The sequence below is a fragment of the Peromyscus eremicus genome, chromosome 7, assembly GCF_949786415.1.
Source record: "Peromyscus eremicus chromosome 7, PerEre_H2_v1, whole genome shotgun sequence".
Lineage (NCBI taxonomy): Eukaryota > Metazoa > Chordata > Mammalia > Rodentia > Cricetidae > Peromyscus > Peromyscus eremicus.
In genome coordinates, this window is record NC_081422.1 from 109,654,826 (window position 1) to 109,667,643 (window position 12,818).

General features: G+C 42.8%; 1 protein-coding gene across 1 annotated transcript in view; it reads left to right on the forward strand.

Moving 5' to 3' along the window:
• Window positions 1-10,470, forward strand: part of Gadl1 (glutamate decarboxylase like 1) — a 159,035-nt gene extending 148,565 nt beyond the window's left edge. The window contains exon 14 of the mRNA XM_059267166.1: window positions 9,618-10,470. Coding sequence (XP_059123149.1) covers window positions 9,618-9,791 — 174 coding nt within the window. The 3' untranslated portion in view covers window positions 9,792-10,470. The remainder of the gene's footprint in view (window positions 1-9,617) is intronic.
• The last annotated feature ends 2,348 nt before the right edge of the window (window positions 10,471-12,818 follow it).

The following is a 12,818-nucleotide window of genomic DNA, read 5'->3' on the forward strand; positions in this document are numbered from 1 at the left end:
GGAGCACTGGAGTTTTATTTGCTAATCATTGTCTACATGGGACAAAGCTGTCATGCACAGTTTTAGAGATTTCACAAACTGGTATAGAACTCACCAATTTTCTATCATTCAAAATATGAAGAGCATTTCCTTAATTATGCCTCCACACTATTTCCTGAAATAAAGTCTCTCACGGAGTCTGGAGATCTCCAATTTAGTAGGTTGGCTAGCCAGAAAACCTCAGGGATCCTCCTGTCTCTTCCTCTGCCTCCCCAACTCTGGGAGGGATCCTCCTGCCTCTGTCTCTTCAGCATGAGAGCATGAGAGGGATCCTCCTGCCTCTGCCTCCCCAATTCTGGGAGGGATCCTCCTGCCTCTGTCTCTCCAGCACTGGGATTGCAAGCATGCTCCCTCCATCCCATCTTTAGGTAGGTCCTTGGGGATTGAACTCAGAGCCTCCTTCTTGAGCAGCAAGCACTTTGCCCATAGCTGTCTCCCAAGGCCCACACTCGGAGTTCTCACTCCCTCTAAGGTCTCCTCTTTCCCACCCCGCTCTGCCTGGGCTGTCCCTGTGTGTTTCATTCCAGCAACCCAGTCTCACGCCATCTGCCATCTGCCATGCGTTTCTGTATGTCCTTCTAGAATGAGAACCTAGGGCTTGTGAATAATCCACGTAGAGGTAAACCCAGGTCGAGCGATGGTTTTTCCATTTTACTCCAATCAATGTGCTATTCCAAGACACGTCTGTTGTTTCATATCTCTGCTTTCAATTTGCTGTGGTTATAAAATAGAAAGCAAAATCTCCTGAAATGCTGCCTAGTAGTATAAGTTTCAATTTCCTTTTGAAGAAAAACTGCCCCCTTTGTGAGCCCAGAATGAAAGTGGCCTGTGAAATGCAGATATGCCTGACCAGTCGTCCTGGAGGGCAGTGAAGCAGGAGGACGCATTAAAGGTACTCTCCCGAACTAGGTCAGAGATGTGTTAAAAGATGAGAGGATTATTTGAGAAATCTTTACAATAATCCACTCACCCAGGTTGAAGCAATTTATGTAGTGTTTTGGGGCACTGGAGAGATGGATCGGCAGGCCTACAATGTCCCACTCAGGTTCCATTTTTAGAAATAGAAATTCATTCAATAGAATCCATTATTTTAGAAGCCAAGTCAAAAGCAGCCTTAAAATGCAATTTTCATCATTTTTCTACCTGTCTTTGAACATGTTAAAAAAATATAATCCGAAATTATGTTTCTCACTTCTGTAGATGAAGAAAGAATGAGATCCTTAGAAAATCTGACTTAAAACACATACATTCAGTAACCTTCAAACCTGACAGGAGGCAGAGGGGTCACCTGCAGTACGTGCTGAGGTTTGCTTGGGTGATGTGCTGGGTTAATATATGTGGAATATGAAAAGCTTCCCTCCACACTAAATCAATGGCAAATGAGGAGGGCCTGCAGTGTCTGCTGGAGTTAATGTAGCTCTGGCCTGCACAGCGATAGCAGGAGACATGGACCTTACAATACTTCAAAAGCAAAAATACTAAATATGTTTATTACAGACTGTGTGATTGTGTATGCGTAAAATGGAAGGGCAGTGAGTGAAAATGCCATTTAGAGTTCTGCCATCATCAACATACAAAGCTGATGGCTGAAAGTATTTCCTTACCTAAAGAGTAAGAACCAGAGGCAAGAAATTGGCAACCTGGAAGTCCAAATGACTTCATTACGATAACTTAAAAATGTATATATATAATATATATTACATATTATGATAAATACTGTATATTATTATATAACTAAGAGCTAAAGAAAAGATAGTACTTGAAGATGGAAATTGTAAAACTTTTATACCAAAAATAATACAAACCTGAACTTAATGTTCCTGGTGCAATTTCTGTTGCATAGGTTATCAATTGTAGCCATTATTTTTAATTTATTTTATCACATTTACTTACGTGTTTGTGTGCATGTACATAGGTGTGTCCACAGCTGCCACAGTGCATGAATGGAGGTCAGAGGACAACTTGCAGCAGTTTGTTCTCCCAATGTACCTTGTTGGTCCCTGGGGTGGAACTCAGGTCACCAGGCTTGGTGGCAGGCACCTTTTCCCAGGAGCCACTTTCCATGAGTGTTGTCATTTTTAAAGGTTGTTTTCTGGCCTGGGCTGTACGGGTCAGGAATTTGGAAACAAGCAACTTAAGGAAGGAAGAGTTTGTTTTGGCTCATGGTCTAAGGGTATCGTCTAAATGATCCCAGGTTTGTTCCTAAGTTACTAGGCAGAGAGATGTACTGCATTTAACCCTCCAAAGAGCCTCAGTTGCTGTCAGAAGCTTGTTGGCATGGACTATAAGTCAGTCACCAAAATCTCAGCACATGGATGCTTCATGCCAAGTGATGGGGGCAGGTATCATTCTCAGAGAAGGCTGCCCTGAGATAATCTGTGAGAAGACTCAGCATCTTCATCCTCCTTAGCACACTCCTCAAATGGTCCTTTTGTCCCTGAGGTCTGCTTGCTTCCCTGGGGGTTGAACCCAGGGTTGTATGCATCTTAGGCAAGCATCCAGCCACTGAACTACATCCCTAGCTCTGCAGGTTTGAATGCGGTCCTTGCAATGAGCCACTTATTGTATCAGGCATCAGTTCACGGAAGAAAGCCCTTGTCTCTGCTAAGAGAGCCAGGGGAAGGATGCAGGGATAGGGGCCATTTCCCATGGAATCCAGAGAGTAATGGGAGTGTGTTCTTGATTGCTCACTCTCCAGAGGGGTGATCTTTTCTGAGTGATCATTTAGGAATCCACAAGAAACATGAAAATCCTTTTCAACTCTCAGCTTCCCACTTCTTCAGCTGACCCTTACATTTAATTATTTTCTTGGGCCCACAACAAGGTTAGGGACTCATGTGAAAAACAAGGCCTCACAGGGGTCGGGGCATCACAGGACTACTGAGAAGTGGTGCTGAACAGGACCAGGATGCTTAATATTGAACAGTTAACACTTTAGCATGGAAACTCCTCCGTAGGCGGGGTTACTTCAAGCCTTCTGAGTTACTTAATGTCTGTGGTCTTGGGGACACTCAATGCAAGTAGCATTCCATGGTCACTGCAGCAATGTTAAATGACTTGATGTACTCTCTTGCTCTCTCTCTGTGTCTCTGTCTGTGTGTGTGTGTGTGTGTGTGTGTGTGTGTGTGTGTGTGTGTGTGTGTATCCAGAGGTCAACACTGGATGTCTTGCCGCACTTTATTTTTTGAGGCAGATTGTCTCACTAAGTGTGGAGCTCACCAAATTTACAATACCAGCCTGCTACCAAGCTGCAGGGATCCACTTGTCTCTGCCTCCCATTTTTTGAAATTGTAGGCATACCCACCACAGTTGGTTTTTACATGGGTGCTGGGATCTGAACTTGGGTCCTTGTGGTGTTTTGTGGGAAGCACTTCATCCTCTCCCTCAGCCCCATGACATGCTTTCACAAGCCCCTGTGCCACTGCTTCTGCTTCTGTTGGAATTTACTGAGGTATACCTCACTTCTTGGCACACAAAGGACATCTCTGAACATGGGCTGAAATGTGGGTGTTGACTCCAAATGGCTCTTTAGCTGCTGTTAGCTCAGCTGGCTGCTTGGGACACAACAGAGTGTTAAGCTTTGCTTTATAGAGGGTGTAAAGTGTTTATTGTGTCCATTCTTCAGCTAAAGCTTTCAGTTCAGTTTGGTTTGTTTTTATGACTGTTCATTTCAGCTGGCCTCAAATATATGGCTGGCATTAGGTTTATTGGAACGTCTGCCATAGTTGTCTCTATGGTGTAAACACCACCAGTGAAGCTAACTGCCTCCTTCACTCACCAAGACTCTAAACTCCTCATTTTGGTACTTGTTCACTTGTGTTAGAGAAAGCGTGAATGGGGCAGTTCTTCTAAATGGAGGCACACTTTATTCTGATTTTCAGATGTACTCTAGAGAGAAATTAGACTAAAAATATTCATAGTTGGAAAGGGCGTGTCTAGAGGAAATGTTGCCATTTGTTTGTGTTCTGCCAAGCTGAATCGATCTTTCAGATGCATATGATTTCATGGGCTACAGATCATCAATTTTATATCACTTAAGCTTGAGAGATTTACAGAGATATATTTCAACTCTAAATTATGGGGCAGGGGTATCAGGGCAAGTACACTGTGCCAAGCAGGAAGACAAGTAAAAAATTAAAGCAGGTGAGATTCTAAAATGTGGGCAGAAACCACACTGAAAGGAGAAAATTGACTCTTCAAGCATTCAGAATGAAAATGCTCATTGTTTTCTGGGGCATGTTTAGGTGTTTTGAATACTTTATCAAGTTTTACCATTGACAAACAACTTGCCTAACTTCTCCAAAGGTCATTGGTTTGGAAAGTTTTTCTTGTGGAAAATTGAGATAAGCAATCCAAGCCGAGGAGGGTTCATCCCCACCCCTGCTCTCCTAAGATTGCATTTCCTGCCCAGAATGCAACACCCCCCCACCATCTACTGCACTGCTGCCTCACCAGACACCAGCAGGAAGACCAGCAGGAAGACTTCTTTATTCAGTGCTTCTTAAACTGGTAAAGTGAATGTTTGAGCTCCTTTGTAAATCTCCAGACCACCAGGCATAACTACTCAAATCTAAACCCAGCTGTTCTGATGAGGGTCTGAAGCCAGGTGACCTGTAGCTTTAAAATACTTGTAGGACACACCAAAGTTGCTCCTCAAGCTTCATGTGACAGCAAGATAAGCAGCAGACTACAGCGTAACTTGGGAGACCTAGACACAGATGTTCTTCACTTGGGCTTCTTGAATTTCTTCAACCCACAAATAGCTGCTTTATCCACAAATCCATTTGTTCACCCACAACTGTTCTGGCAAATTGTGGAAACACAGACCTTTCTAGAAAACCAGAGAAAGTCATTCCTCTGCATAATAAATGTTGGTGTTAAGGTAACCAATGACAGTTCAACTTCCTGAAGGAATAAATAAGTTCACATTGTCCAAGCTGGAAGCAAAGTTGAAACCTGAATGGAAGGCTATACAGTCACTGCATGCATGAGGTGTGAGATTCCATGTCTAAAACCACTAAGGAGCAAAGGCTGTCTTAGGAACAGTGAGATGCAGCAGACACTTTGGGGAGAAGGAATCAGTCACAAGTTGTGGTTTTCACAGCACTTGCGAAGATTCAGATCTCAAGAGATACTCATAGAGGGGGATAAAAGATGAGGGGCAGGGGACCAGGTACAAATTATAATTGACTTAAAGCATGTTAATTTTAAGAAATTAATGATGTAGTTCCTAATGGGAGTGTTAACAGATTCTGAGCTCAATGACCTGTCTTTTGGATAGTCTGTCTCAAAAGTAACAGTTTTATCAGACATTGTAGGGAGGCTGTCATGGCAACACCCCATATCCAGATGTCTGACTTTTCCTGTGGAAAAGAAACATGCACACACACACACACACACACACACACACACACACACACACACCACATATATGTATATGTGTATATGCAGATGATATGTATATATATATATATCATCTGCACATATATGCAAATGATATGTAAAGTTTCATTAAAAATGCCCAGACAAAGCATTATGAGACAAAAAAAATCCAAAAATACCATTGAGTCCACTTTGTATTGGCCATCTACTGCTGGCCGTGGGGCCTGGCATTAAGTGTGGTTTGTGTAGCCAGTGAGACTCCATTGGAGAAAACAAGTATTTCCTTCATGAGAGGTTATAAATCAAAGGTTTAAGATCTATTTGTTTTTTAAATCTATGTGAATGTCTGCTATGAATTAATGTGCAGGGGTCCAAAGGGGTCAGAAGGGGACATCAGATCTTCCTGGAACTGGAGGTCCAGGTGGTTGTGAGCAGCCATATGGGAACCAAACCTGGGTCCTCTGTAAGGGCACTGAGTGCTCTTAACTGCTGAGCCACCTCTCCAGGCCTCTTATTTTGATTTTTTTTGGTGGGTGGAGGGGGGACAGAATTTCGTGTAGCCTAGGTAAGCTTTGAATTCTTGATCCTTCACCCTCTAACTCCTAAATGTTGAGATTACAGGTGTGCACTACTCCACCCAGGGAGATATATATATATATATATATATATATATATATATATATATATATATATATATATCCATTAGCATTCAGTATGGACACATTTTCAAAAGAAAGATATTTTCTGGACATGACCATTGTTCTTTCTCAAAGGTTTAGGTGCTGCTAGGCCAGCTGCTTATCAAACAGCGACACTTGGTCAGAGAGAGGCATTTTACTGTGTTCCCTTCTGTTTAAGCACCTTTTAAAGACTCTATGCTCCCATGTGTTGTAGCAGGATGACAACAGAATGCCGTTGAAATGACCAAGTCATTACTGGAATGTAATTTAAGGGGGGAAACAGAAGTCTTATGGAAACGTGGAGAGGAAGCTGTGCAATGAAATAGAAATGTCAGGATCTTCCTCCACTTAAGATTCAGGAACCCAGCGCACTGAGGCACAAGGAAAGAATTTGATTTACAATTTGAAGGAAACGCCGCGGTAAAATAATTGAGAGCCGGAAAGCAATCTCAGTCTTGCCAAATTGCTTTCCACCATGCATGCTCCATTTAGGCATGAGACTCGTGTACTTACATTTAGTTTGTGCATATTTTCTTTCCCCTGTGAATATTCCATCCTGCCAGATTAGGCCTGTTTCTCTGCTCTTGCCAGCAAAAAGAGAATGTCCGAATTGCCCAGTGACAGATCTTGCCTCGAAGCCTTATAAACAGAAAATGGTTGGTGTTTTTAAGTGCAAAGGTAATAACCTGACTGTTAGTGAAAACATCCCTGGTCTTTACACTATTAACATGGGCTCTTTCAAATTCGTCTGAAATGAGCTTGCAGAGCACAAAGAACTGGCAAAATATTCATTAGCAATAATAATTGCTACCGTTATGAGGATGGTTTGTGCTAGAGATTCAATAAGTTGTTGGCTTTGCAGATCCTCAGGACTTTCTTACCTACTTGATATTTTAGAGAGAGGAAGCTTTTTACTATGTGCATAGTAGTGACTTCTAGGAAATAATCTTCAAGTTCACGGAAAGGTTAATAAATTCCCTGCTGCACACTGTCAAACCCTCACTCGCTCATTCTCTGAGACCAGAGACATTTGATTACTTCTTTGTAATCTCAGAGAACCAGTAACAAACTTGAATTTAGAAAGTTTCTTTCTTACTTCAGGAGCTTTTGCCTGTGGAAGCTTGTTTATGTTTGTGCCAGACACAAGAGCAGGAATTTAAACTTCCCAAACATCTTTTTATTAGAACATAGCCTCTTATGTTTGCAGTTTGTGGCATTAGAAAATATTTCTGGGGCTGGCAAGCTGCCTCAGTTGGTGAAGGCACTTGCTGCCAAGCCTGGCAACCTAAGTTGATTATGGATGCGGAAAACTGACTCTTACAAATTGTCCTCTGACCTCCATACATGTGGTAGTGACATGCACCCTGTCCTCCCCCCAAATAAATAAATAAATTGTGAAAAAGATTAAAGCAAAATTATTTCTGGTTTGCTTACAAACCACGACAGCCTGGCAGATTCATTTTGATAATAGCTTCACTGAACCTTGGGAATGTCAGAAGCTGGTGTCAGGTCCCAAAGGCCTTCCACAAGTGGAGCAGGAAACACCCTTTTTGAGACAAAAAAAAAAAAAAAAAAAATAGGGGCGCTGAAAGTGAGCAGGCACAAACATGCAAATGAGCCTGGAGCCCGAGCATGCCTGCTTTACATTTAAAATGAGCAGAGCTGGAGCTGGTGCTGTGCTGTGGAACTGGAAGCTGATGGGAACGGGTATGGAAGTGATCCCAGAACTGTTCTCAGAACCACGAGCTGTAAGCTCTGAACTTGATGCTTTGTGGCTCTTCTTGACAGACATGTGAACAAGGCCTTGCTAATACTGATCACTGCAGGCACCATGGTGGGATTTCCCTCACAGCCCCAGTTTACATACAGGAGGCTGGGAACAATTTGTTCAAACAGGAAAAACATAAAACATGGCTTTGTCACAAGCCTAAGTTAGACCATGGTTTCATATTACCTGGTGACCAAATAGGGAGATCTGAAGAGCATGCAGTGATATATGACTGAGAAGAAGTTTATGTTACATGTGTGAGCACCTACATACATATATGATGCATGCACATCCATGTACATCCATCTAAGCAAAGAAGTCCCCTACTCAAGTTCATGAGGGCTAAAAAGCTAAAGCATAAGACCCTGACACATAATTATGTAACATTTTCATACACAATGTTTATATTTTACATTTAAATACTTTCCCATTATATTTGCACAGTTATATACAATTTATTTCCTCATCTTTCCCGGAAAGAGTTTTTTTTTTTGTTTTTTTTTCTTGTCCATAGATTGAGGATTTTCAAATGCTTAAAATCTTAAGGCTCCTCTTCAGTGGAGGAAAGATGACTCAAGGGCCCATTACCATTCTATAAACTATACTCACCAAGAATCATCTACAACATTCAAGCCAGGTACAGCCACGTGCACCTGTAATCCCATCGCTAGGGGGCAGAGACAGACAGATCCTGAGAGCTCACTGGCCAGCCAGTGTCATTGAAATGGCAAGCTTCAGATTCAGTAAGGGACCTCATGCCCTAGGTGGCTTTCACTGTCACCTTGACACAGCCCAGAGTCACTTGAGAAGGGAGTCTCAATTGAGAGAGTTCCAAGATCATGTTGAATATGTCTGTGGGAGAGTGTCCTGAGGTTAATTGATGTGGGAGGTCCCAGCCCACCGTGGGCAGCAACTGTAGCTAGAGTTTTTCTGGTCTTGCCTGGCCCACAGTCAGGACAAATCTCTCTAACCCACCAGTCCCGCAGCAGCTCAGACCCAACCAAGTAAACAAACAGAGACTTATATTGCTTACAGACTGTATGGCCGTGGCAGGCTTCTTGCTAACTGTTTTTATATCTTAAATTAATCCATTTCTATAAATCTATACCTTGCCACGTGGCTCGTGGCTTACCAGCGTCTTCACATGCTGCTTGTCATGGCGGTGGCTGGCAGTGTCTCCCTTTCCCTTTCTGTTCCCTTAATTCTCCTCTCTGTTAGTCCCACCTATACTTCCTGCCTGGCCACTGGCCAATCAGTGTTCTATTTATTCACCAATCAGAGCAACAGATTTGACATACAGACCATCCCACAGCAAGCAACACTCCCTGGGCAGATGGCCCTGAGCTGGATAAGAAAGGGACAGCAAGCAGCATCCCTCCATTGTTTCTGCCTGAAGTTCTTGTTTGAGTTCCTGCCCTGACATCCCTTGATGCTGGACTGTAATCTGTAAGCTGAAGTGAACGCCTTCCTACCCTAAATTGCTTTTGAGCAGCAACAGACAGAACTCGAAGACTCTTGTATGCCTGACTTCCTCATCTGTAAATAGACATGCTGCCAGCAGCTCCTTATGGTGTCATAAAGGTGAACAACACAGCTCAACCACTTGATTTGGTGGATATATGCTATACGTTCTCAATGAATTATTATTATGTCAGGCTTGAAGACAAAACTGAGATCCACACCAGTTGATGAAGGTCAGTCGAAGTGCTAAGACACTTGGTTTTATCTGTGTCCTCTCCCCCTTGCAGGTGGCCCCAGCCATTAAGGAGAAAATGATGAAGAAGGGCAGTGTCATGCTGGGCTACCAGCCCCACCGAGGGAAGGTCAACTTCTTCCGCCAAGTGGTCATCAGCCCTCAAGTGAGCCGGGAAGACATGGACTTCCTGCTAGACGAGATAGACAGCTTGGGGAGGGATATGTAGCCATGGCTTTTATTCCCCCAGAGGCACCAATCCTGTCCTGGGGAGGGACACAGATCCAGTGCATCTGGAGACACACTAGGTAGATGACAATCCTTCTGGTGAGGTTAGCAAACATTCCCACTCCCACCAGAAAGTCAAGAAAATAGTCCTAAGGGTTCTTTGGCTGCCAGCTGCTACTGGTTATAGAATGGAGGAAGTAGAAGTAATAAAAAATAATTCCCTCAAATGTTATCCTTGGGAACAACCCTGAGAAGACTTTAGTCAGTGCCGTGTGGAGGGACATTGGATTGTAAGGGCTCCCATTGTTCTTTAAAGAGCATAGAAACACATAGCTAGGAGCTTACAGCAATGAACCTCACAGTGCAGCCCCCGTGCCACCAGCAAGAGTGTCACCGAGGAACTCCCTAAAAATTCACACTCCCTAGCCTTACCCACACCATCGGAACCAGAAACTCTGCTTCTAGCATCCCAAGTTTTAGTGAACCCAGTCGGTGAGTCTTATGCACAGTAAAAATCTGAGAAACAATGGTCTAAGGAAAACCTTTACCCATGCTTTGCCAGAAAAAGGACATGTAATATTTCAGTTGTCCCTTAGCCAGGATTTGAAGAATACAACTGTGGTGTTTGTACTACAAATGTTCAGGGTGCCTGAAACATATCAAAGACACACATACACACACACACACACACACATACACACAAAGAGAGAGAGATTATACAAGATTCTTACTGCCTAAAGATGTATTTTTATTTGGGCTAAAGTTGGGCTGAAGTTTTATTTTTCCCCCACAAGGAGTTAAAATGAATTGTTATCTATCCTAATTTATCTGAGTTAGAGACTGGGGTGAAAAGCAAACACTTTGTAGTGTGCCCTTTTTATCAGTGATACATGAGCACTAATCCGTTTCTTCAATATGCCCCTGGGTGGGAACAAACACTGCACATTTGTGTGGGTCTCTGTCCCTCTTTTAGACTTTCGAATGCATTTCTTGTTTTCACTCTTGACTTTCTAGGGAAGAGAATATGTGACCAGAGGTGAAATCCGAGGCTGTATAGCATTCTCTTCCCCAGACTCTGAAATGCCACTTAGACTTGTTTGGTGCTTTCTCTTGGCATAGACTCTAGAATCAGAGACCTTTCCATGGCAGTCCTCCATTGTTAATGGAAGTAGATGATTGTAACTTTCTCTCCGAACCCCATCTTAGATTTATTTCCTTTGACTAAGAAATGGACAGGATTCAGAGATGAGGGTGTAGAAGAATGAAGGCTGTGTGCTGAGAGTTGTTCAGGTGTGGGACTTATGATCCCCACCTCGTACCATATCACTAACTCATGACATTTACATCTTGAGAAACAGATGTGCCCTGTATAGTGCTCACTGAACATTTTCATTGCAGAGTGCATAGTCTTTCACTCTCTCCACTCATCAAGGGTATTTTCACTTCATTTTCTGAATTGCTTCAACCTCCCTGGTGGTGGGAGCTATCTGGGCATGATTTGATTCTTGTTGCCTTTTAAAAATTGTCTACATAAAATGCTTCTAAAACCAATGCTTGAAATAAGTTGTATGTCCTGAAATAAAAGCCGTGTCAGCACTGTGTGTGATTGGCAGTTTTTTTCTGTTCGTTCTTCTTCTATAGATGATATCAATACAGTTTTAAGAAGTGAACAGGGTTCAACTGGAAATTTAGTTTAACAACGGAAGAAACTAGAAATAGTCTGGCTTATTCAATACCTAAAAAAATTGGAAAAGAATGTACAGCAAAGTATGGGTTGCTTGTTTAGTCATTTTTTTTTCTACTAGGCAATCACGGGAAACTCAATAGCCACAGCTCAGGTCCCACTGTGCCTTCGATGAGATGTGGTAGGTTTTTGATTGATGGGAAATACCACTGGGATCAGATAGTTTACAATCCCATTATTTTTGTTTGTTTCTTGAAATATTCTGCTAACACTATCAATCAGGCATTTGGCTCAATGGTTATAAGAATAATCATTTGAGAGGGTAGGGTAACAGCTCACTCAGTAAAACATTTGCCTTAGAAGCATGAAGACCTAAGTCAGATCCCTCAGAACTCACAAAGAAAAAAGGCTGGGTGTGGTGACCTGCCCTTGTAATTCAGCCCTGGGCAGACAGGGACAGTCAGATCCCTGATCCAGACAGTCCTATCTACTGGAGACTCTGTCTCAAACAACCTCAACAAACAAATAAACAGATAAATAAATAAATAAATAAATAAATAAATAAATAAATAAATAATAAATAGAATCAAACTAAACCAAAACATAGGCAATGGATAGAATAGATGAAATTGTCTTTTAAAGTCTTCATTCTGGAAAAGCCAGAGAATTGCCAAGGAGGTCAAGTGGTGCTGGGGCAAATGCAGTTACCCAAAAGTCAAACTGCTGAGAATGGAGTAAGAGGTTTTGTTTAAGCACCCTTTCAATGCTGGCATTAAATGAGCTAAGCTGCTGTGGCTTTTACTAGTTTGACTCATTGACAGTGGCCAGACCCTTCCTGTTGTCAAGTTGCCTCTGGAAAGAGAAAGGTCAACTGGGCAATCCCTTTTAGGACAGGCTGGACTGACATCATAGCAATTGGGCTGCTTTCACCAGGCAGCACACACACTACCTCCCAGGTGCAAGGGCCACTGTTACTGAAGCTACAGCACCCCCTCCCCCAGAGACTGTGCTCCAGCCACGATGGCTGCAGGAGACTTGTATGGATGACTTGCAATGACCCTGTTAACCCTGAAGCTTTTCAACTTTCTAACGTCAGACTAGGAGGTAGCATATTCCCCCAGTGACCCAACAGAAAGCTCAAGATTGGTGTCATTTGAGGACAGTGACAGGTCCTTCTGTGTAAGTGTTATGATTGGTGGAACTGGAAGCAGCTGTGATTGGTGCAAATTAGTCTTATATTTGCATGCCACACCCTCTCCTTGGCTGATTGGCTTATTTTTCCAGCCAGCTAGGAAACACCCCCTGTGTGCTTCCCCCTCTGCTTCTCACAGGATAGTTTGACTT